This window comes from Calliphora vicina, chromosome 3 (assembly GCF_958450345.1).
Source record: "Calliphora vicina chromosome 3, idCalVici1.1, whole genome shotgun sequence".
NCBI classification, from domain to species: domain Eukaryota; kingdom Metazoa; phylum Arthropoda; class Insecta; order Diptera; family Calliphoridae; genus Calliphora; species Calliphora vicina.
In genome coordinates, this window is record NC_088782.1 from 52,246,749 (window position 1) to 52,273,410 (window position 26,662).

The following is a 26,662-nucleotide window of genomic DNA, read 5'->3' on the forward strand; positions in this document are numbered from 1 at the left end:
AAGTATATATATTCTGGATCCTTATAGATAGCGGAGTCGATTAAGCCATGTCCGTCTGTCTGTTGAAATCAATTTTCCGAAGCTCCCAAATAACTTACATACACGATTCATATATCAATATACATCAATTTAAAATCGAGAAAATCGGTCCACAAATGGCTGATATATAAGGAAAAAACCAGGACAACCTCGATGTTTGACATATTTTTTGATAGATATTTCAAAGACCTTTGTAATGACGTTTATAAGACCATAGTAAGTTGGACCTATAATGGGCCAAAATCGGAAAAAATATTTTTTAACCCGAATTTTTTTTCAACAATTTTTTTTTTCGCTAAATATTAAAAAAAATTAAAAAACAATTCGAAAATTTTTTTCCAAAAAATTAAAAAACTGGAAAAAAAATAAATTTTGTCTACCTTAAAAATATTTAAAATTTTTATTTTGAAGTATAATTTGGTGAAGGGTATATAAGATTCGGCATAGCCGAATATAGCTCTCTTACTTGTTTCTTTTTAAGTTGTCGCAACAAATTTCTAAGAGGATGTATAAGGAATTTAATTAATATATTAATTTCAATCTATACTTTTTGAAAAGCTAACTTTTCATCAAATATTTTAAATGAAAAAAAAAATATATTGAAAATTGTTGGTACCGATGGGACCAGGGGGGGTTACTCTCTATTGCGATGCGAAAGCAATTTCGATACGAAAGGTAAATGCGATAAGAATACAATCTGGTACTCTGTGTCGTCTACGCAAACGCTTTCGCATAAAGAAGCAACACAGGCACCACAAAATAAACAATAGCGAAGAATGACAAACAGCCCAATCATGAATAAAAAATTCCGCGGGAGTTTGTTCCCCGGGAGTTTTTTCCCATTGAATTTGAATAGGAAAAATGAGAAAAGGGAAAAAACTCACGCGGAATTTTTATTCACAATTGGGCTGAAAATTAAATTCAAAACTTGTAAATAAAAACATTTTAAACTAATTTTTTGTGCGATGCGAAAACGCAATAAAGGGTACCAATTGTACCATTTTTCTTGCGCATCTCAATAGAGAGTAACCCCCCAGATCCATTCAAAAAACGCATATTTTTTATGTAAAATTCAACTTTAGGGCAAAAATTCTCAAATCGCATATTCGATATCAAAATGTAGTAACCGATTAGCATCGTCAGTTTCCAAATTGACAACCAGAATTTTGTGGTTACCTTCTGACATCGCAACTAAAGTTCGGTTGCCATCCATAATTCACCTATTATTCTCTGTCCTTCAGATCGAAATTTAAATTTGCCCCTAAATCTAGGTATATTCCTAAAGGGCATCACAATGGGTCTCCGAATGGAAGTGTACTTGTTCAATGTGGTAGGGTATAAAATTTTTAGTGTAAAATTAAGAGTAAGATTATTTTTTTTTTACGGTTTAAACCTACCCTTATTATATTAATTTTAAGATAAATTATATTTCAACTTAATCCTCATCAATGTCATCCTCAATATCTTTTTAACATCACATTCAATATCAATATCTTATTTATTGTGCTGCCGCAGTATGGTCCTTATTTCTCAGCTACACCCAATGATGCTTTAAACCAGTCCAAATAGGATCCACGGTACTATACAATTACTTAAATGTCCCAATTGTGCCACCCACATAAGACCGACAAAATTACACAGAGTCCGTTGAAAAACGGAGATTAACTAGTTAAATAAAAATGCAAGTAATGAGATTTTAAATTATTTTATTTTGTATAATATTAATACTAACAAGTATCAGAATTGTTTTGTTGTTTTTTTTATATATATATGTATGTATATAATCGAAGTGGTATATTATTAAAAAAAAAGTAAAGCATAATAAATCTACATATGAATAATGGATATTTTCATTTGTTTATCAATAAGTATGTAGTTGCTGTTTTGTTTTTAAATGAAGAATTTAAAAAGAAGCTCATTCAAAATATAATGTGAACAAAATTTACAAGAAAATTTATGTCACGAATACACTATACAGTAAATGCGTATATATAAATGGAATTGGTTTATGTGTTTTTATGGTCCAAAATGACTAAAACGTCTCTGCTTGTTGTGTTACTACTATTTATCATCAATAGTTTATGAATGTTCATGTATGTTCTGGTGAGGGATAGTGGTACAATTTGTGTAGGTAAATGTATTTAGTTCTTTGTTTTCCAGCATCGTCATCGTTAAATCTCAACATTCTCCCATTTCAATAATATATTTGTTGTCTAGTCATAATTTACTATTTGAAATTCAAGTTGATAATATCATATACATAGTATAGTAGTAGTAGTAGAAGTATGTAGATGTCTGTGTATGTGGGAATTTTGTTTGTAGTAGTAGAATTAGGTCCAGGTATCACTTACAAGTCCTTTCTTTTTGCTCTTTTATCCGTTTTGTTTTCTTGTTTCCAGTGGTTGTGGGTAATTCAAGTTCCGTATCTGTCAGTTTATCTTTCAAGTAATTTTTACGTTTCATTCAGTTTTAGTTTAGTACATTCGTTAATTTTTTTGATGTCTGTGAAAATAGAAAATAAAAATTAACTATAAATGGTCGAAGCTGTAAACAAGTTAATGAAGACTTTCGTAAATCATATAGGCTATCGAAAAGTCCATGTCGATGAATATACAAAATTCTTTATTGCCAAAAAATAAAGACGAAATTTATATGATCAAAGTTACAACAAACTACAATTTACTTACCTCCTTCTTTAAAGTAGAACTAAAGCTTTTAAACTTTTAAAATACTTAAAAAAAGTATTAAAAATTTGTTTGTTAAAAAGTACTTACGTTTAATTGCGTCGCATACGTTTGCGGCTGCCATCATCACCATCGCTAACATCAGCACTGTTGGATCTTTCTTCAGCTTCCATAACCTAAATAATAAAACAAAAATTTGTTTAATATTTAACAATTCTTTCTGACAGAAATGCAATTTAATGTACGCACCTTCAATTTAGAGCCACAAATTTCGGCACCATTTAAAGTTTGTATAGCCTTTTGCGCTGATTCTTTATCAGCATATTTGACATAACCACAGTTTTTGTTTGGCAGCAAATACAAATCAATTAAACCTTTCCAACAGGAGAATACGTTCTTCATTATAGAAACAGGTAAATTCTACAAAAAACAAAGTCAATTATATGTTGTTTTATTGGCGTGGGCTTTAGTAAATAACAAAAGAGTGTTTTGTATAATATATTACCGATGTTAAAACTATAAATAAACGTTGTGCTACGGGAGCATCACTAGGTGCCATTGGCTGTGATGGTGGCAACGGTACGCTACAAATAGAATCCTTTCTAGTGCGCTCTATTTTTTTATGTTTTGCAAAAGAGAAAAATAATAAAATCAATTTATTATTATAAATATAATTATTCCATTTTATAGTGGAGATTATAAATTAAAAAAATATTCGTGTTTAAAACATACTATCAATAAACGATGTATCAATGCGTGAAGAGCTCATTCCAGATATTTTGACTATTATACGCTCGCCCGCAGGATATTCAAGTCCATGCAGTTTGTCCCTAAAAATATGTGTTTAAAAACAATAATGTATAGTGTTGTATTTATAATTTTGTTTCATTACATACTTGGCATATATAGCTGCTTCAGGATTATCATAAACCACAATTGCTTCATTTGTACGCGGTCCATCTAGAAATAATATAAAAGTGAATACATTAAACAATAATTATAAACATATATGGGAGGTGGTAATGAATATGCTATATTTATTATGAAGTAATTATTGTAATTTAAAAGAGATTCGCCTTTTTAATAAAAAACGGGTAATCTTTTTTTTTGCAAAATATTAAAACGCCTAGAAATAAGAAAAATAAAAGTTTTATTTATTAAAATAATAGTTATTAAAACAAAAACAGTTCATGGAAAAAGATAACAAAAAATATACAGTGCCGAACTTATGCATTAAACACATTCAAGACAGCAGGCTACCAACTTCAATCTGTCAAAAATAAAATGCACACGTTTATATGGAGACGATTATTTTAACGACAGCACAGCTACACGGCCACACGACTACTCATGCCGATGTAGCCGAATTAGGCTAATTTCTATTTTTGTCAACTACAAAACAGAAATAGTGTTGCTAATATAATAAAAAAAATGTAAATCAAATTAGTGCTTAAAAAAATATATTTTTTTTACTTAATTAAGAGAAGTTTCTGATAACCATATTGAAATAAATTAATAACAGGTACATAATTAATTATAACCATATATATATTTTTACTCAAAATAATTGTTTCAGTCTTAATTACTTTGGAATTTTGTACGGTTATTTTTTATTAAAGTGGCACCACTGAATTATTAATCAGCTGTTTACTTTGTAGCTGTCGTCTTTAAAATAATTCAGTAGCTGCCACACGACTACAACTGTAACCAGCAGAATTTGTGTTCGTGTAGTCGTGTAGCCTGTTGTCTTGAATGTGTTTAATGCATTAAGTATTGGCACAGGATGCTCATTGTACTTTAATGCATTAAACACATTCAAGACAACAGGCTACACGACTACACGAACACAAATTCTGCTGGTTACAGTTGTAGTCGTGTGGCAGCTACTGAATTATTTTAAAGACGACAGCTACAAAGTAAACAGCTGATTAATAATTCAGTGGTGCCACTTTAATAAAAAATAACCGATTTAAAGGCCATATTGTTGACATTTTTAATAAAAATATATATTTATCAGACAGATTGACGAATTTCCTACAAAATACCACCAACTTCATTTCAACAATTTTGCAATATTATTTAAAAATAATAAAAAGACGAAAAATTCCACAATTCCGTAGAACAAAACTATTTACACACTTAAACAGATTCTTCAAATTTTATCGATCTATCCATTTTTTTTCTTTGAAAATGCGATTTTATCTTTTTTTATTTAACAGTTTTCGTTTCTAAAACTGTTAATGTCAATTTGTAAAAAATGAGCACAATAATTATCAATTTTGCTGAAAATGGCTAACAAAAAAAAAGGAAACAACAATCATCCTTCACTTGCACAATCAAGGAAAATCATATGCTGAGATTGCCGTTTTACAATTTGGAGTATCGTGCAACGTTTTAAGGCAACATCAACACTTGAATGTGCTAAACATACAGGTCGTCCTAGATTCTTGAGTAAGCGTAAATACAGCCATATAATCAAAAAGGTCAAGTTATGTCCAAAAATTTCTTCAACACAGGTTGCTGCAGAGATTAAAGAAGAGTTTGGGAATGAAGTTCTGCAATAGCCAGAATAGTGCTTCAGAAGACAAACTATAGTTGTCGTAATGCTAGGCGTAAACCATTTATTTAATCTGTGAACCAAAAGAAGCATTTAGAATATGCCGTTTAGGAATTTAAGCAAGCCACATGATTTTTAGCACCAAGTGCTATTCTCTGATGCAAACAAATTTAATATATTTCGCTCTGATGGCCGTCAAACGGTATAGATAAAAAACCAATAAAGAGCTGGAAAAACAAAATATGGCTTCAATAGTAAAACATGGTGCTAGAGAGGTAATTGTGTGGGGTTGTATGTCCGTTTCAGGGGTTGGAGAGCTGACGAAATAATGGACAAAGTGAAATATACGGATACACCTCAGGAAAAGTGCAGAAAAGTTAAATTTACCATTTTCTTTCACTTTTGAACATGACAATGATCCCAAACATTCGGCCTATACTGGATGTATGTGGCTTTCATACAATATTTCGCATGCAAATCCAATATTTTCAATCACGGCCTTACATCGGCAAGCTATCAAATTGGCAAAAAAATTTATATTTTCGTTCCAAGCTTCTACTAATCCTTGAAACATAATATCTGAATTAGTGCATTTTTTGGGGTCGATTCTTTGATTAACGATTTTACAAAAGTTCTCAATGGGATTTAGATCTGGTAATTGTGGTGGCCATTACATTACCGAAACTCTTTCTTGTGCTAATCATGATTTAACAACATGTGAAGAGTGATTGGGTTCGTTAACGTACTGAATAACTGAATGGGCTAACTCCGATTAATTTTAACGGTTAACTGTTCGAATAATTTAAAATTGCCGATTTTCAAATAACAAATAAATCGATTAATTTGTGTCGATTAACCGATTAACCGAAATTCCTTTTTTTTTTGGCTTTAAAAAATTGTTTTGTATTTATTTTTCCCTTTAAATTCAAATACAAATTCCAAATTAAAATTAGATATTTTTTGAACATCCAATAAACATGATTAGTGAGTATATATAACAACTGACATATTTAATTTACATGTCTTTGAAACTTTGTTTGTGAAATGAGTCTTTTATCATAACTAAACGAAACTATTAAATTAATCAAAAAGGAATATTCTTTATCATGCTTTTGATTTCTCCAACATATACAATCAGCGAAAGAGTTTTTTTCCAAGAAAAGTTTTATTAAATCTAAAGAAAAAAATCGTTTAAATAATATTTATAAAAAAATTATTTCAGAAGATCTCACTAAAACCCTAAACAACTCATTTGCTCATTTGCTGCAACAACGTCATAATTCAAAAAAAAGTCGTATCGAGAAAAACGTCTTTGAATGTTATATCAAATATACGAGAATACATGAATTTTAATTTTGATGTTTACAACAAAAAACACTCTCACACAAAAAATAATTGACTTTTTTGAAAACTGATAAAACTATATGAAAGGTTATATTACTCAGTTCAAAAAACATGGATTTTGAGTTATGACGTTGTTGCAGCAAATAGACGATATGTTTGCAAAAATGATCACAAATACCTTATTTGCTGTTTTTTAATGTTTTTCTACACAAAATTCGTTGTTGTATTTTCAATTTAATATTAAAATGGAAATTATGCGGTTAATCGAATAATTTTAAATTAACCGATTATTAACCGAATAAATTTAAACCCGATTAATTATTTGCTCGATTAACCAATTAAACCAGAAACCCGATTAATTGAATACCCTAATCCAACATGTTTTAATAATAATATGTACTTACATTCTTTGGTGATCTGACAGTAGTCTAATCCTGGTATGATATCAAACAATCGCCACAGTTGATCCTGATTAACACATGTGCTAACAATAACTTCCAAGCATGTTGGTTGTGGTACCTGGACATTTTGCATACGTAAAAATTGCGACATGTCATTGTTAAACGAATTGTTACTCCAATCGTTGTTGAAGCCACCGCCGTTGTTAAATCCGCCACCACTATTACCTGATGAAGTCATACCCATACCACCCATATTACCGCCACCACCAAATCCTCCAGCAATATTGCTGCCACGACCATTCATCATGGAATTATCCTCCCGTCCACCAAATTGATCACGCTGATTGCGTGTGTTTGAACCTTTTGGTTCGGCAAAAACAGCCTTATATTTGGATGGACAATTTTCAAAAGCTAGAGCAGCATGATAAAATTTCGAATAACGAATGTAACCGAATCCTTTTGGATTGCCACTTTGTTTATCTTTCACTAAAGTAACATTTTCAATGGGACCCCACTGTTTAAACTCATCGCGTAATTCGTCTTCTGTTGCTGTTTTGCATACTATAAAAAGACGCACATATTTCTCATGTTCATTGTCTGATTTACTTGATCCTTGATTGCGGCTATAAAAAGTAATATACAAAATATGTAAATATTTTTATACAACATAGTAGAAACATATGAATGTTTGAGCTTTGTTTAAAAAATTAAAACTTACTTGGCGGCCACTAATACTTTTAAAGTACGATCTAACGTACCAATAGTTTTGCCATTCATTTCTTCTTGAGCCTTTGCGGCATCAGAGGTCTTAGCATATTTAACATATGCAATTCCTTTGTTATCTCCCGTGTGTTTATCTTTTACAACCCAAATATCTTCAATTTCACCAAAGGCGGAAAAGGCCTCACGAAAGTCTTCTTCGGTGTGAGCCTTATTGCATATAATGAATAATCGAGACATTGGTGGGTCATCGTCACTGCAATCACCACGACCGCCGCCGCCTCCACGACCACCATCGCGGTTTCCATCACGAGATTGCGAACGATATTCAGACATACTGTACTTTGTTTTAAAAAATAATTTATTTTACTTATTTGTTTTACACAACACTTTTTGCAAAGTTTCCTTCCTTGTATTACTAAATTATTTAATGAAAAACAATTTGGATGTACTTCTGAGAAATAAAAATGGCGAAATTTTAAAATGTGTATACTCAAAGCCAAGGCGAATTTATACAAGGTGAAGTCAGTCAAACAGCTGATAATTTTTTTTTCGCTTTTTGGTTATAACAACTGTCAAAGCTTGTTTTTATATTTAAATATCTACATATTCTAAGTTTATTAACAAAAAATTAATTGTTTACATAAATAATTAAAACCCTCACTATTCAATTATCTGCACTATATTAAGTTTAAATACTTATTTGTTTAATTTTTCATTTTGGTTTTTTGACATTTGTTAAGAACAATCGTTATTTTTGTAGAACTGACACCACCTAGTATGAATTCGCCATGACTCAAAGCGTATCAAGGTGCATTTAATAAGGTGCCACCGGCAGCACAGCTGATTATAGAAATAGTACGCACAAATGTCAAACTACATATATAAAAAATATCCGCCCTGTCTTTACTTGACAAATATTTATCATAACAATTAATGACGTTTGTTGTCAAGACAAAGTTGTCTGAGCAAAAGCACTAACAATTTTGTCATAACGAAGCAATAATACTAACCCCGTCTATACTTGACAAATTTTTATCATGATAAACGTCAAAACGGTTGTCAAGATAAAAAATTATCAGGTATAGTCTCCATTTATCAGGCCTGTCACACATTTTGTTCGGAATGGTTTCAATTCCGTAGTTTTTATTCCGATCGATTTCGTTTTAGGTTCTTCAGATTCCGTGTAATTTATTAATTCCAAAAATATTTAATAATTCTATATTTCTGATTTAAATTTGAAAGCGTTTTTATATTAAAACAAAAGGTAAGCTTTTGGTATAGAAATTGATTAAAAATTTTAGAAAAACCAATAATTATAAAGAAATATCAATTCCACTTTGAAAATTGAAAGTGGTTTCATTCCGAAAGAAATTTTCGTTTAACTTTTTCTGAAGAAGCAAAATACGGAAATAATTCCACTTTCGATCGGAACCCCCTGTCTATACCTGAAAAATTTTTATCATGATAAACGTTAACATCGTTGTCATGATAAAAAATTATCCAGTATAGTCCCCATTTAATAGCATTATTGCTTCGTTATGACAAAATTGTTAGTGCTTTTGCACAGACAACTTTGTCTTGACAACAAACGTCATTAATTGTTATAATAAATATTTGTCAAGTATAGGCAGGGGAAATGGAATTCTGTGACAGGCCTGTATCAGTATTATTACTTCGTTATGACAAAATTGTTAGTGCTTTTGCTAAGACAACTTTGTCTTAACAACAAATGTCAATTATTGTTATGATAAATATTCGTCAAGTATAGACAGGGGGTAAATAAATAAAAACCTGATAATTTTTTATCTTGACAAGGATTTTGACGTTTATCATGATAAAAATTTATCAGGTATATACAGGGAGTAATGTAGTGTAGATAATTGTATAGTAAGGGCTTTACTTATTTATGTAAAAAATTTATATTTTATTAATACGATTAGAATATGTAGATATTTAAATATAAAAACATGCTTTGACAACTGTTAGAACCAAAAAGCGAAAAAAAAATGTTGTACTTGTAGAATCGCTCTAATCTTACTCCTTGTACTTAGAGAAACTTAGAAATTGTAAGTAACTTGTACTTAAAAGTATATTGAAAGAGTGATATTTTTGAACATACAAATATTTAGGTCACAAAGGGAACGATTAATGGACCCAAGTGAGCTGTACGAGACGAAGGTTTTGGACGGCTGCCTGAATACCATAGGTCAGCATTCGTTTAAAAAGTGATGGCATAAATATTCAGACCTGTCACACATTTGCGTAGTTATTATTCCGACCGATTTTGTTTTAACTTCTTCAGATTCCGTTTGATTTTATCAATTCCCAAAATAGTTTATAATTGTTAATTTCCCAATTTAATTTGTCATGTATATTAAACCAAAAGTCAATTTTTTGATAAATAAACTATTTAATGAGAAAAACAAATAATTACAAACTAATATCAATTCCACTTAGAAAACTGAAAGTCATTTTATAAACACATACCCGATACATATGAAAATAAAAAGTTTTTGAATTGTTTTAAACAAATTTTCAATACCGACCTTAAATCAAAAAAATCATTTGTATTTTTTGAAAATCTAATACAAATTTTGTTTAGACCATGAAATTGTATTATGATACTTGAGTTTTTGACAAATATTAATACTCAGTATTGCCGTCTATAAATACCTTTAATAATACTTATATAACATAAAAAAGCTTATGCGATACGCCTTCTAGAAATTATGCCGCCTATCAGCCTAATATATCAGCGGCGGCATGGCGTAATGATTATAAGGTGTATTAGGGTCTATATATCGTTTGTTCGATATTGTTCGTACGTAATTCAGTTTGAATCACCTTATGAATTACGAACGAATGACTGCCATCTCTAATTTTTATCGATTATTTATGTATCAAAATCAGCTGTCCAAACAAAAATGTCAAAACAAAATAAAGAAAAAGATGTTTGTATTAAATAAATAAATTAAAAGATATAAAAAGTCTGATTAAAGTTAAATTCATTTGTAGAAATAGCAGCTCTGCCATTCTTTCAGCCCACACCTCTAATAAAGCCCGCTCGCTGCCCTACTCCCACTTGCTTGCACTTTTTCTTTTTTCTAATAATGAAAATAATTAAATTATATTTTTTTTATTAATAATGCTACAATTTTATGGTTTTACTTACCTTTTTTATCCATTGCCAAATTACAAATTTAAAATTCGCACCAAATGTAAACAGAAGAAAAAAAACAAGAAGAAGAAATAAATAAATGTCAAACTGAATTACGAATGTTGTCGTGTAAACATGTTGATTCGCAATCGTAATTCAAAACGCGAATTAAGTAATTCAGACTGCCGTGGAAACATGGCATAAAAGTTTAAAAAAATGTCAAAAATAGTCGGAAAGCCGAAAAGTTGATTAACTAAAAAGTCGAAGTTCGAAAAGTCGACTTTTCGTAAATTACCAAAAGTCGAAAGTTTGAAATATTGACTTTTTAAAAAATGGAAAAAGTCGAAAGGTCGACTTTTTTTTTCATAGAAAGCCTAAGGTGCAAGGCGTATTTAACAAGGTGACAGCAGTGGCGAATTGAAATAAATACAGGCGAATTCACTTATTTTTTATATATAGAGTTTGACATACGGGCGTACGGGCGAATATTTTTTATATATGTAGTTTGACATTTGTGCGTACTATTTCTATAATCAGCTGTGCTGCCGATGGCACCTTAATAAATGCACCTTGCTAAGGTGTATGCCTTAGTCCCCTTTTACAATGCAGAAATTGAAAGGCAGACATTTTTCTCATTATCTTTTGAACTAACCTAAACCTGTGTAATACACACTCTACGGGCCTTTTCGGAAATGCATCACTGCGCTGCATTTGATGCGCATCTGTGATTAGTTTGCGATGCTCATGCAAATCAGCTGATGCTGATGCGCAGACAATGCATCAGCCAAGGCGAATTTATACAAGGTGGAGTCAGTCAAACATCTGATAATTTTTTTTTCGCTTTTTGGTTCTAACAGTTGTCAAAGCTAGTTTTTATATTTAAATACCTACATATTCTAATCGTATTAACAAAATATTTATTTTTTAAATAAATAAGTTAAGCCCTCACTATACAATTATCTACACTACATTAAGTTTTAATACTTATTTGTTTAATTTTTCATTTTTGTTTTTTGACGTTTGTTAAGACCAATTGTTGTATTTGTAGAACTGATAGCACCTTGTATGAATTCGCCTTGGCATCAGCCATTTTTGTGATGCTTGTTTGATGGGTTTTTGCGCATCATATGTTTCACCAAAGTAAATTAATAAAGTAGACTCAGTAGAACAGCTGACTATTTTTTTTACTTTGGTCTGAACTGTCAATTCACTTGTGGTTGTTGCGGCGAAAAATACAACATGCCCAAAAGCAAAAACAACAACAGGCAACTTTGACAGCTCAGACCTTAAACCAAAAACAAAATTGCTTGTGGTTTTTGTAAATGTTGTATTTGTTGTAGTACTGTCGCTACTTTATTAATTTACTTTGTGTTTCACTGTTGCTTTTTAGAACTCATGACATTTGCAGTGTTGGCAACTTTTGCATTTTAGAATGTACTGCGCATCAGATGCAGCGCAGTGATGTATTTCCGAAAAGGCCCTACGTCTTGAACACCTCGCCCACAAACTTATAAATACTGTTAATAGAAGACGAAGAATCGAGTTTTGTCGACAAAATTTGAACAAAGACATTTCATTCAGGAAGACCGTTATTTATGGATTTCTCGAAACTCAAGACTTCCTATCAGACCTAAAAAGGTTATATTTGCTTTCATTTGAAAAAATTACGGACTTCCTGAATGAAATGTCTTTGTTCAAATGTTGTCGACAAAACTCGATTCTTCGTCTTCTATTAACAGTATTTATAAACGCCTTATTTCGGGCAGTCCTTCCATCAAAATTTGCCTCGTGCAGAACCCTTCAACCCTAAATATTTTTCACCATCATTCTTCAACTTTGGAGCACTTAAATTGGGTTTTTCTTTAACTTTACGGACATTCCATCTCTTATCTGAATTATTAAATAATTTATTTGGCGCAGATCTACCCTTATCGTCTATTCTATTTTCGTGGCGTAACCTTTCTATAATATGCTGGACAGTTGAGAAACTAATTGCAACAATTTCAAAAAATTATCGTTGGATTTTGCACTGTTTAAAATGACGAATAGCGTATTTTCTTTTCTCAACTGAAGTTTGTTTTCCCATTTTAAGATTTAATATCTTTTCAACTTAATTTTATAAAAATTCTTTAAAAATTACCTTAGCTTAGCGCCTAAACAGAAAAAATGCATTGCACCGTTATTTTGTTATCAGAGAAAGTATAAAATACATTGCATCATTTAAGCTGTGAGCTTATTTTAACGAGAAAATTATTTGTTTCGTTAATATTTCTTCAATTAGATTGGTATTTGATATTTTTTCTTCCTCAGCATTATAACAGGACATACAGAGAGCCTCATAAGTGAGTAAACACTAGTGAATTTTTTGATTTTTTTAAGATCATGAAAATCATTTTAGTCAGACTTAAAACGTTTTGTTTCAGAACCAAATCTATTATTCAGCCCAATCTCCAACAAACTGAAACTTTTAAATTTTAATCGTAGATTTGATTTTAGGATTTTCATTAAACTTCAAAAAAATCGAAAAATGTATGGTGTTTACTCACTTTTGAAGTTCTCTGTATATCATTACATTTTATATAAAATTTGTTTGATAAATTGAATGAACATTGACTAATTTTCGATTTTCTAAAATAATTTAACCTGCATCAAATAAGCTGTGAGTCACTATATATATATATAAATAAATATATAAATAAATATATATATATGTATATATATATATACAAAAATAGGTAAAAAATCAAGGTTTTCCAGGTTTTTTCCTTATATCTCAGCCATTTGTGGACCGATTTTCTCGATTTTAAATAGCAACCGAGCCGGAAGAATTTCATAGATATTGATGAATCATTCGTGTGATTTCAACACACAGACGGACATGGCTATATCGACTCCGCTATCTATAACGATTCAGAATATATATACCTTGTGGGGTCGCAAATGAAAAATTACAAACGGAATGACAAACTTATATATATCCTTGCCACTCATAGTGAAGGGTATAAAAATAAGTATTTACAGCTGCATTTAACAAGGTAACAGTAGTGGCGAATTGATTAACATAGTTTTTCGTTATGATTTTCATTATTTTATTCTTAAAAACACATATTCAGAAATATCGCAGCCTACCAACATGCGACAAAAATCGGAACAAACCAACCAATCTCCCAAAAGTCAATTTGTTAACTTAAAACTACCAATTTCGGTGTAGTTCGTCATCTCTATGTTTGTTGATGAATGTTGTAGAGAAGCATGAGGGGTGAACAAAGACTCGATTTGTGTTTTTCGTGTAGTTTTCCACAACACTATGGTGTTGTAGGTAATATTTACAATACCAGACTCGGACAGGCAGGGATCAGATCTGGACCATATTAGTAGGGTCCGGTGGTAAAACGGCTAATATGACACATAGGATGATCTTCAAACGATTTCGTGGCTCTACCAACCAATCCTCAATAAATGGGCACACAGGATGTTTGTAGGATGAGTGAGGACATTGTGGTGCTAGAGAAAGTAGAACATATTATGTACAACTGTACAAGATTAGTGTCTTAGAAAATGACTAAGGGAAAGATTCCACGATGGACTAGAGAATATATGATCTGAGTAATCTATCAGAATAGGTTCTCCCACATAAGATCGACTAACGTGTACAATTTTCTATGCTCCTGTTACAAACCAATGACAAGAAGTCCGTTGGGAAACTGAGATCAACTAGTTAAATAAAAATGCAAGTAATGAGATTTTAAGATTTTATTTTGTAGAATATTAATACAGACAACAATTATCACAATTGTTTTGTTGTTTTTTTATATACTATGTATTGTATATAATCGAAGTGGTTAATTATATTATTAAAAAAAGTAAATCATAATAAATCTACATATGAATGGTTTATATCTTCATTTGTTTATCAATAAGTATGTTGTTGCTGTTATGTTTTCAAGTAAAGAATTTAAAAAGAGCTAATTCAAAATATAATTATGTGAACAAAATTTACAAGAAAGTTTATGTCACGAATACACACATACAGTAAATGCGTATATATAAATGGAATTGGTTAATGTGTTTTTTATGGTCCAAAATGACTAAAACGTCTCTGCTTTTTGTGTTACTACTACTTATTATCAATAGTTCGTGAATGTTGAGGTTTGTTGTGGTGAGGGATTGTGGTACGATTTGTGTATTTAATTTTTTGTTTTCCAGCATCGTCATCGTTAAATCTCAACATCCTCCCATTTCAAAAAATCTTTGTTGTCTAGTCATAACTTACTATTTGAAATTTAAGTTGATAATATATACATAGTATAGTAGAAGTATGTAGAGGTCTGTGTATGTGGGAATTTAGTTTGTAGTAGTAGAATTAGGTCCAGGTATCACTTACAAGTCCTTTCTTTTTGCTCTTTTATCCGTTTTGTTTTCTTGTTGCCAGTGGTTGTGGGTAATTCAAGTTCCGTATCTGTCAGTTTATCTTTCAAGTAAATTTTACGTTTCATTCAGTTTTTGTTTAGTACATTCGTTCATTTTTTTGATGTCTGTGAAAATAGAAAATAAAAATTAACTATAAATGGTCGAAGCTGTAAACAACAAGTTAATGAAGACTTTCGTAAGTCATATAGGCTATCGAAAAGTCCAAGTCGATGAATATACAAAATTCTTTATTGCAAAAAAATAAAGACGAGATTAATATAATCAATAAGTTACAGTAAACTACAATTTACTTACCTCCTTCTTTAAAGTAGAACTAAAGCTTTTAAACTTTTAAAATACTTAAAAAAAAGTATTAAAAAACGTTTGTTAAAAAGGACTTACGTTTAATTGCGTCGCATACGTTTACGGCTGCCATCATCGCCATCACTACCATCAGCAATGTTGGATCTTTCTTCAGCTTCCATAACCTATATAATACAAAATTGTGTTTAATATTCAACAATTCTTTCTCACAAAAATGCATTTTTAATGTACGCACCTTCAATTTAGAGCCACAAATTTCAGCACCATTTAAAATTTGTATAGCCTTTTGCGCCGATTCTTTATCAGCATATTTGACATAACCACAATTTTTGTTTGGCAGCAAATACAAATCAATTAATCCTTTCCAACAGGAAAATACATTCTTCAATATAGAAACAGGTAAATTCTACAAAAACAAAGTTAATTATATGTTGTTTTTTGGCGTGGGCTTTAGTAAATAATAAAAGAGTGTTTTGTATAATATATTACCGATGTTAAAACTATAAATAAACGTTGTGCTACGGGAGCATCACTAGGTGCCATTGGCTGTGATGGTGGCAACGGTACGCTACAAATAGAATCCTTTCTAGTGCGCTCTATTTTTTATTTTTTGCAAAAGAGAAAAATAACAAAATCAATTTATTATTATAAATTTGATTATTCCATTATATAGTGGAGATCATAAATTAATGAAAATATTCGTGTTTAAAACATACTATCAATAAACGATGTATCAATGCGTGAAGAGCTCATGCCAGATATTTTGACAATTATACGTTCGCCCGCAGGATATTCAAGTCCATGCAGTTTGTCCCTAAAAATACGTGTTTAAAAATAATAATGTAATGTGTCATACATATTTATAATTTTGTTTCATTACATACTTGGCATATATAGCTGCCTCAGGATTATCATAAACCACAATTGCCTCATTTGTACGAGGTCCATCTAAAAATAATATAAAAGTAAATAAATTAAACAATAATTATAAATATATGGTGTTCTTTGAATGGAAAAATTATACAGATACATATGTATGTCCCTTGAAACTAAACAAAATTTTGGCCTCGACATTTCTAACAGATATTATGAATAATAAAATTCAATAATTTCAATAAAAACAAGTAAGAGGGCTATATTCGGCTGTGCCGAATCTTGTATACCCTTCATCAAATTATACTTCAAAATACAAATTTTAAATATTTTTAGGTAAACAAAATTTATTTTATTTTTTGGAAACAAATTTTTTCGAATTATTTTAAATTTTTTATTTTTTTTTGCCTTTTTTCAAGATAACGATCCCGAGCCCACATCAGGTATTGCAAAGCTTTGGTTGATCCATATCTGTCCCAAACATATAGAAACGCCAGTACACATCCCAGACTTTAATGCAATTGAGCATCTTTGGGAGGAATTAGCTAGGAGAGTGCATAACATAAAATTAAACACGTAAGTTTAGCTACTTAGAAGAGTCCTAAGTAGTGACAAAACTTGGTAAAATCGATTATAAAGCGATTACAGGACATTCTAGACAACAAAGGATGCAACTAAATATTGATCGCATGAATTCGGTCGTGATACAACAACAAAATACATTGACTAGCATGTATTTTGTTTATTGTTTATAAACCGGTTAACCGAAAACCGGTTTTACTTCGAAATCTCGGTTAATTTAAAATGTAGATTATCGGTACGGTTTATCCGGTTTTTATCACTAAATCTCATTCAATCAATAAATCTCATGTTTTTGTGCATTTTTAATATTCATTGTATATTGTACATTATTGGTCTGATTTGAAACCTAAACTGCTGATTTACAATACAAACCTCTTTAGATTAATATTTTTAAGAATTACAATGATTCTAAATAGTAGAGGACGATGAGTTTACTTAAACACTTTAATAGAATAAATTGCACATAATGAAACTATTAAAAATTAAATTCCGCATAATTCTATAAGTTTATGCTAAATCTTACAATGATTCATTAAAAACTTAGTGATGATTTTACCAAACGTTAAATTGAATTCGATGTACATACCTTAAAATTTTAACTTATTAATCATTTCGTTAGCTTTTCAGAAATATTACAGGAGAGACAAAAAACGTTCTAAAATCCATGATTTGAAATATTTTTGAAATCTGATAATGTAGTTTTATTAATTATTTGGTATGATTTATATGAAAAATAATCACAGCTAAGAAGTGGACTCGTTACATTTTCTGTTTCATATGAGAAAGTCGAGGCGATAATAAATTTCAAAATTATTTTTTTTTACCAATAATTAAAACAAGTATTATATATTTAGTTATTTATACTCAATTCCATTTGACAGATATAATAATTTTGAAATATTTACAGAATAAAATGGACTTAGCACTTTTATATATTTATAGTTATTTAATATTAACCATTCCTAACTACTAAAAACTACAAATTTTAAAGCTGTATATACTTTATTTTATGTTTTCTACATATATATGACGGTTAACCGGTTTAACCGGTTTTTTCGATGTCAGTTAACCGAAAAACCGGTTTTTTAAAAAAGGCCAATTTTCGGTTAACCGACAAACCGGTTTTTAATAAACACTAATTTTGTTGTTGCAAGAGTTAGGTTTTTGACAATTACGTCTCGTCTCTAACCATAGGGTAGGTTATATTTTTAACCCTTCAATAAAATACTTAAGAATATTTGGTCAATTTACAAGGTGCCTTTCATATCATATTGTCATAATGTCCTAATATTTCACAATGATTTTTATTGATTTTCAAGCTAAAAATGTCCTAAAATAATACTACTCTGTGTGCTATGTTTATTGTGTTATCGTAACCAACCAGCTGAGACCTGCGCCGAATGCCTAACAGTCGGTTAAGCCTAGCCGCCTATTCATGATATATTAGGACATTATGACAATATGACCTTGTGAATTGACCAATTGTTTCTTAAGTACATATTTTTAATAATTGTATTAGATATCATGAACACATATCTCAAGCTATTATCAAATTTCTATCTTGTTCTTTCAGATACATACTTTTACAAGATTATCAAATATCTTCTTGGAAGATTTACCGCTTATAGCATGTTGTGTTTTTGAACGATCGTTCCTTGTAAGATCTGAAGATACTGGAATACCGGTTGTACGCACCCGAATGACCCGAGTTCACTCCGCCAAGATCTGTCAACTCAGCAATCAATGCTGCTACAACAACCAAATGATTTACGAGTGTTTTCTTTTTCATGTAGGTTTTTTTGAAAACGTCTTATCGACCACTTTCCCAATATGGCTAATTAATAAATGTATAATTTTTAGCTTACTTAAATACTGTTAGTTACGCAAATGGTGTGCCTCCACTGATAGGGAGTCGTGAAACAAGTACTATACGTCATATCAAAGATGTAATACATTTTTGGCCTTGAAGGCTTTTTGTATTACAAATAAATAAAAAATATAAAATTATATATGTACTTACATTCTTTGGTGATCTGACAGTAGTCTAATCCTGGAATGATATCAAACAATCGCCACAGTTGATCCTGATTAACACATGTGCTAACAATAACTTCCAAGCATGTTGGTTGTGGTACCTGAACATTTTGCATACGTAAAAATTGCGACATGTCATTGTTAAACGAATTGTTACTCCAATCGTTGTTGAAGCCTCCGCCATTGTTAAATCCGCCACCACTAATACCAGAAGAACTCATACCCATACCACCCATATTACCGCCACCACCAAATCCTCCAGTAACATTGCTGCCGCGACCATTCATCATGGAATTATCCTCCCGTCCGCCAAATTGATCACGCTGATTGCGTGTGTTTGAACCTTTTGGTTCGGCAAAAACAGCCTTATATTTGGAAGGGCAATTTTCAAAAGCTAGAGCTGCATGATAAAATTTCGAATAACGAACGTAACCGAATCCTTTTGGATTGCCACTTTGTTTATCTCTCACTAAAGTGACATTTTCAATGGGACCCCACTGTTTAAACTCCTCGCGTAATTCGTCTTCTGTTGCTGTTTTGGAGCATACTATAAAAAGACGCACATATTTCTCATGTTCATTGTCCGATTTACTCGATCCTTGATTACGGCTGCAAAAAGTAATACGTTTATAAAACAAAGTTGATTGTATTTCGGTCTTAAAAAACTTACTTGGCGGCCACTAATACTTTTAAAGTACGATCTAATGTTCCAATAGTTTTGCCATTCATTTCTTCTTGAGCCTTTGCAGCATCAGAAGTCTTAGCATATTTAACATATGCAATTCCTTTGTTATCTCCCGTGTGTTTATCTTTTACAACCCAAATATCTTCAATTTCACCGAAGGCGGAAAAGGCCTCACGGAAGTCTTCTTCAGTGTGAGCCTTATTGCATATAATGAATAATCGAGACATTGGTGGGTCATCGTCACTATAATCACCACGACCGCCGCCGCCTCCTCCACGACCACCTTCACGGTTTCCATCACGAGATTGCGAACGATATTCAGACATACTTTTACTTTGTTTCAAAAAATAATTTATTTTACTTATTTGTTTTACACAACTCTTTTTGCAAAGCTTCCTCTTTTTACAAAATTATTTAATGAAAAATAATTTAGATGCACTTCTGAGAAAAAAAATGGCGATATTTGAAAATGTGTCTACTCAAGGGATATTGATTAAAGGTGGTGCCCAAAGTAAATTAATAAAGTAGCGACAGTACTACAACAAATACAACATTTACAAAAACAACAAGCAATTTTGTTTTTGGTTTAAGGTCTGAGCCAAAGTAAATTAATAAAGTAGCGACAGTACTACAACAAATACAACATTTACAAAAACCACAAGCAATTTTGTTTTTGGTTTAAGGTCTGAGCTGTCAAAGTTGCCTGTTGTTGTTTTTGCTTTTGGGCTTGTTGTATTTTTCGCCACAACAACCACAAGTGAATTGACAGTTCAGACCAAAGTAAAAAAAATAGTCAGCTGTTCTACTGAGTCTACTTTATTAATTTACTTTGGTCTGAGCTGTCAAAGTTGCCTGTTGTTGTTTTTGCTTTTGGGCTTGTTGTATTTTTCGCCACAACAACCACAAGTGAATTGACAGTTCAGACTGAATAAAAAAAATAGTCAGCTGTTCTACTGAGTCTACTTTATTAATTTACTTTGGTGGTGCCGATAGCAAAGCTGATTTTTTTTCTTTACTTGTTTAGAGGGTAAAACTATCAAATTTATTATATCAAACGCAAAGCAGCAAAAACAACCGGCAGACTTTGACAGTTACAGCCAAGGTCTATTAATAAGGTCTGTGCAACTCTACAACAATTCAAAAACAAAAAGAAAAACAGGCATTTTGTTTGTGTAAAACTATACTGAACTTGTCAAAAACTTTACCAAAACAAACATACAAAATATAATTTTATTTTCAGCAGATAGATATATGAAATTCAAGAACTATTTAAGAGCAGTAACACATTTTAATTAATTGTTTTATATTTTTAATTTATTTTTTCCGTTTTCAATTTGTTCACGACACTTTTTATTATTTTTTTATGTTTTTAATTTATTTTTTCAGTTTTCAATTTTGTCACGAAACGTTACAAAAGTAAACAAATTTGAAAAAAAACAATAGCGCTCTAAAAATGTAAACAAATTTTGACAAACACAGTATGTAAACACAAAGGGACAAAAAATTATCAGCTGTTTAGTTGCATAGACCTTATTAATATACCTTGGTTACAGCCAACAGAAACAAAAACAAATTGCATGTGGTTCAAGGCGAATTTATACAAGGTGGAGTCAGTCAATCAGCTGATTACTCTTTTTTCGCTTGTTTGGTTCTAACAACTGTCAAAGCTTGTTTTATACTTCAATACAAGGTGCATTTAATAAGGTGCCATCGGCAGCACAGCTGATTATAGAAATAGCTCGCACAAATGTTAAACTACATATATAAAAAATATTCGCCCGTACGTCCGTATGTCAAACTCTATATATAAAAAATAAGTGAATTCGCCTGTATTTATTTCAATTCGCCACTGCTGTCACCTTGTTAAATACGCCTTGGTTGGGACTGTCAAATTCCTCTATGTTTATTGGGGCGAAAAATACAACAAAGCCAGAAATCATAAAAACAACAAGCAACTTTGACATTTCAATTATCTTTGAACAAAAACAATGTGCCTGTTTCTTTCATATAAGTTGTTGTAGATCTGTTGTCACCATCTATAAATTCGCATTGCAGCTGTTCATTTTTTCAATACTTCATTATTTTGTTTGTAGTCGGTACATGATTGTTTATTTTTATTTTATTGTTACTATTGATGTTATTTTGCTATTAATGTATATTTCAGATAAAAATATGGATATGGATGAAAAATTAATAAAAGAAGTCCGCTGCCGTACAATTTTGTATGATCTGGGTCACTCAGATTATACAAAATTGAAAAAGAAAGAATATGCATGGAGGGAAGTTGCAGCCAAAGTAAATTTGAGTGGTAAGATACATAGCCTGTGACATCAATATTATTAATTGTAAGCGCTTCAACAGAATCGGAATGCAAAAAACGATGGAAAGGGCTCCGTGATTCCTACAAGCGGTGCAAGAGGATGCAACAAGCTTCTGGCAGTAGTGGTGAGACTTCAAAAAGAAAGTGGAGATATTTCGAGACCTTGAAATTCTTGGATAATGTCAAAAGATCCAGGCCGTAAGTACATTATAGAAACTTCAATGGCAGGTGGTTATAATTCCAGTCGATTTTATTATAATTAAGTAGCTGACTACAGGGCTATTATTGCTGCCAATGGCTTTTGTAGTCATGTAGCTGTGTAGCCTATACATATGTATAAAGCTTGATGTTATCCATGCTGATTGAATGTAACATTGCATAAAAGAAGCACTATACGTCGAAACCTTAAACGGAAGCGTCAAATGTAAACAAAGCGATTTTATGCGTCGAAGAATAATAATTTTATAAGATAGTTATAAGAAATGTCCAGTACTTTAACTGATGAACAGCGCAATTTGTTAATAGAACTTAGTAGAGACAGGCGAATTGTATATGATACAAGTAATCTAATTGTAACTTACTTTGTAATTTACAATTGAAATAGATAGGATTATGTCGTTCATGAACGTTGAATGTTTATCAAAAAGAACAGAGTGATATACATAATTTTCATGAAATCTTAAAACTTTTTAATTGCTTATGTTAAAGCCATATAAAACCATATGCGAAGTAATATGGTTTAATATTTGAAAATAGTTTGATAAGCAACAGTACTATTAAAGGACGGCAATACAGACTATTAATATTTGTCAAAAACTCAAGTATCACAATACAATTTCATCGTCTAAAGGTATTTATAGACGGCAATACTGAGTATTAATATTTGTCAAAAACTCAAGTATCATAATACAATTTCATCGTCTAAACAAAATTTGTATTAGATTTTCAAAAAATACAAATGATTTTTTTGATTTACGGTCGGTATTGAAAATTTGTTTAAAACAATTCAAAAACTTTTTATTTTCATATGTATCGGGTATGTATTTATAAAAACAAATAAGGCAAACAGAAATGTAAAGAAAATATAAAATAAAAACAAGTAAGAGAGCTATATTCGGCTGTGCCGAATCTTATATACCCTTCAGCAAATTATACTTAAAAATATTTTTTTTTTAAATATTTTTATTTAAACAAAATCAAAATTTTTTTTTAATGTTAATGTTAATATACTCAGTATTGCCGTCTATAAATACCTTAAATAATATTTTGTATTAGATTTTCAAAAAATACGAATGATTTTCAAAAAATACGAATGATTTTTTTGATTTACTGTCGGTATTCAAAATTTGTGTAAAACAATTCGAAAACATTTTATTTTCATATGTATCGGGTATGCATTTATAAAGGTATTTATAAACGGCAATACTGAGTATTAAGATTTGTCAAAAACTCTGGTATCATAATACAATTTCATCGTCTAAACAAAATTTGTATTAGATTTTCAAAAAATACAAATGATTTTTTTGATTTACGGTCGGTATTGAAAATTTGTTTAAAACAATTCAAAAACTTTTTATTTTCATATGTATCATATGTATTTATAAAAACAAATATGGTAAATAAAAATGTCAAGAAAAAATAAAATAAAAATAAAGTTTGCAGAAAAATATCAATCAACAAAGAAATAAAATATTTGTAATTCTATCGTGTAAACAATAAATGTTTTTTCGAAACGATTTTTTGAAATACTGACTGATTTCAATAATATTTTAAATTTGAAGTGTTAATACTCAGTATTGCCGTCTATAAATACCTTAAATACAACTCATGATGTAATAAGTAAGGTGAGAGCGTTTCGACAACAAACACAATATTTCTTGCTGACAAATGCATAGGTTTTTCAAAATTGAATTTTTCAAATAAAAAATAAACAAATTTTATTTTGACATCTAGATATTTTAATATTATTTTCATAAATAAATTACCTATTTCATTTATTAACAGGAATTTATAAAGATTTTTCTTAAGCTTTTTAAAAAATGAAATATCCGGCAGATTTGTACAAAATCAGAAAGTGCAATTAATTGTTGGAAAAATGAAGTGAATTTTAATGATCTAGCAATAAAAAATAATAAATAATCTTTGGCAAAACCGTTGCCAATGTAAACTCAAAGCTTTTGTTATTTTTGCATATTAACTAAAAAACGGCCGTTAAATTTAAATTATATTTGAAAAAGAACAACGGTTTAATAGTGCTTTATCCAATTTCCATTAAATGAATCTTTTTATTCACATTTTCATTAATGAAACCGGAATGAAACCACTTTCAGTTTTCAAAGTGGAATTGATATTTCTTTGTTTTTCTAAAAATTTTAATCAATTTCTGTACCAAAAACATCACTTTTGTTTTAAATTAAAATCATAAATACAGAATTATTAAATATTTTTTGAATTAATAAGTTACACGGAATCTGAAGAACCTAAAACGAAATCGATCGGAATAAAAAAAACGAAATTGAAACCATTCCGAACAAAATGTGTGACAGTCCTGAATAATTAATTAAATAATACTTTAATCTTTATTAAAAAGATTAAATAAGTTACATATTTTTGAAAGTGTTTTCTTACTAAAATAAATTTAGGAATTTATAATCACCCCTATCGCGAATCAATATTTTACATGAAATATTCCCATTTCTCGTTCATCAATTTTGTTCCCGTGAAAAAATGCCCCATGTTGTGAAGTTTTTAGATGAAATTTTGTAAGCAAAAAACAAAATCAACTATTGTCAATGAAAAGTTCATGGGAATATCACGATATCAATTTTGCCTTCGAGGGAAATGGATATTTCATGGGAACAAAATTTCACTGTTATTGCCGATAGGGGTGAATAAGTTTTTAATGAAAACTTATATTTAACAGCAGAGTTTTATCTCTACGTCTTCCTCTGTGGAAGAAACAATTTTGAAATGTCATGGTCATGGTATACCGATATAATAGCAAACAATCTGTATACCGTTATGCTCAAAATTTCAAAATTCTTCTTTTTCTAATTAGTTCTGGCTAATTCTACTAACAACTAATAACGCAACAGAATAATTTTTGTCATAAAAGTATTTTTGTAAACAAAAACATGCAATAGGTAAGCCCATTTAAGTCCTTTCACTTAATTTAAATTCAAATATGTTCTATAAGTTTCAATAATTGTTAGCGCTGTTTTTTTCTTTCAGAAACTCTAAATATAACGAATTATATTGCAATGATGACGCAATACAATTATTTGTCGATAACTCATCCAATTCTTCAAAGCACCATATAATTTATAAGGAGGAATCTGAGGATTATCAGAACTATAATGAAAATATTACAGATAAAGAAATTCAGTTAACGAGCAAGTTTTGTGATAATAACGAAGAGTCTGAGCACGAAGAAATTACCAGCGAACCTGCCAAAAAAATCGAAACATTACCCCAAATTGCTGATGATCCCATATATTGTAACAATTATTTTACACATAATGTCACTAGCGATGATAACGAAGACGTGAATAGAGTCGACAAATCAGCAAGTGATTTATGTGACAACATAAGTAATTTGCTAGAGAAATATATTCAAACAGAAGAAGATGACAATGATTTGTTTTTGAAAATGATTGGAAAGAAAATGAAATCTTTACCACTAACTGTGAAATATCGTCTGCAAGAACGCTTCTTAAAAGAAGTTAATGATGAAATACGAAAAATAAATGTAAAAATATAAATATAATATACCACAGATTATTTGTTAAGTATATGTATGTTGTCAATGTTTGTATTTTACTAAAATACGGAATAGGTTAAAAATACAAAACCATTTCTATACTTGAAATCGTCATTCATTTTCAATAAAAGACGAATTGGCTTAATATTTTTCGGATTTAATTTTTGTTAACACCCCGTCTACAACAGACACGAAATGCTGTTAAAACATGATGTTATAAGAGAGTTGTTAAAACACATGGCTTAACAACCGTGTTAAAAACATTGATAAATGCCTAAAATGATGAGTATATACCCAACACTAACATCATGTTAGTGTTAATGTTAAACATTTCATGCCAGTTGTAGACCTAGTGTAAGGCCTAGTTAGTTTGTACGTTCCGTTCCGAATCAGCTGTTGTGTTTTTAGCATAGGGAAAGTTACGTGAGTTAAGATAGCGTCGACGAGATAGCGTCGATTTTGGGAATTTAAAAAATCGGGAAGTAAAAATACCCAATTAATGGGTATTTTTAACTCAGCGTCGAATTAAGAAAATCGGGAAGTAAAAATACACAATTATAAATAATATGGGTAGTGGCTTGGTTCAAGCCGTATACATTATGAAAGTAGACCGTTTTTGGAACAAAATGAGCCAATCGTGCTAAAAATCGTGTGATTGGTTCCAGAGAAGAATGATTTTCTCCAAAATGTCCCAAAGAAATGTATGAAAAATATTATAAACATATTCCTTCTAATGCTTTATGTGTTAGCATTAGCACCAATAGAACAA

At 30.4% G+C, this 26,662-nt stretch overlaps 3 protein-coding genes and 1 long non-coding RNA gene across 4 annotated transcripts; 2 read left to right on the top strand and 2 right to left on the bottom strand.

Annotated features, from left to right (window-relative positions):
• Positions 1-1,728: 1,728 nt before the first annotated feature.
• LOC135953597 (RNA-binding protein 45-like) lies at positions 1,729-8,187 on the bottom strand. The gene is made up of 8 exons (XM_065503555.1): positions 7,744-8,187; positions 7,029-7,648; positions 3,620-3,683; positions 3,456-3,553; positions 3,229-3,335; positions 2,973-3,143; positions 2,814-2,899; positions 1,729-2,541 (listed from the first exon to the last, which is right to left on the bottom strand). The coding sequence occupies exons 1-7, from the start codon at positions 8,079-8,081 to the stop codon at positions 2,816-2,818; spliced, it is 1,482 nt and encodes a 493-aa protein (XP_065359627.1). The 5' UTR covers positions 8,082-8,187; the 3' UTR covers positions 1,729-2,541; positions 2,814-2,815.
• Positions 8,188-14,643: 6,456 nt separating this feature from the next.
• Positions 14,644-20,276, bottom strand: LOC135954053 (RNA-binding protein 45). Its single transcript, XM_065504105.1, has 8 exons — positions 19,799-20,276; positions 19,115-19,737; positions 16,524-16,587; positions 16,356-16,453; positions 16,129-16,235; positions 15,875-16,045; positions 15,718-15,803; positions 14,644-15,440 (listed from the first exon to the last, which is right to left on the bottom strand). Exons 1-7 carry the CDS (start codon positions 20,137-20,139, stop codon positions 15,720-15,722), a joined length of 1,488 nt encoding a protein of 495 aa, XP_065360177.1. The 5' UTR covers positions 20,140-20,276; the 3' UTR covers positions 14,644-15,440; positions 15,718-15,719.
• Positions 16,938-19,029, top strand: LOC135954055 (uncharacterized). Its single transcript, XR_010576239.1, has 3 exons — positions 16,938-17,088; positions 18,668-18,883; positions 18,955-19,029. It is a non-coding gene; the product is annotated as an uncharacterized LOC135954055 (long non-coding RNA).
• Positions 20,277-21,973: 1,697 nt separating the features above from the next.
• On the top strand, positions 21,974-26,040 carry LOC135954196 (uncharacterized). The gene is made up of 3 exons (XM_065504274.1): positions 21,974-22,121; positions 22,175-22,331; positions 25,365-26,040. The coding sequence occupies exons 1-3, from the start codon at positions 21,986-21,988 to the stop codon at positions 25,891-25,893; spliced, it is 822 nt and encodes a 273-aa protein (XP_065360346.1). The 5' UTR covers positions 21,974-21,985; the 3' UTR covers positions 25,894-26,040.
• The last annotated feature ends 622 nt before the right edge of the window (positions 26,041-26,662 follow it).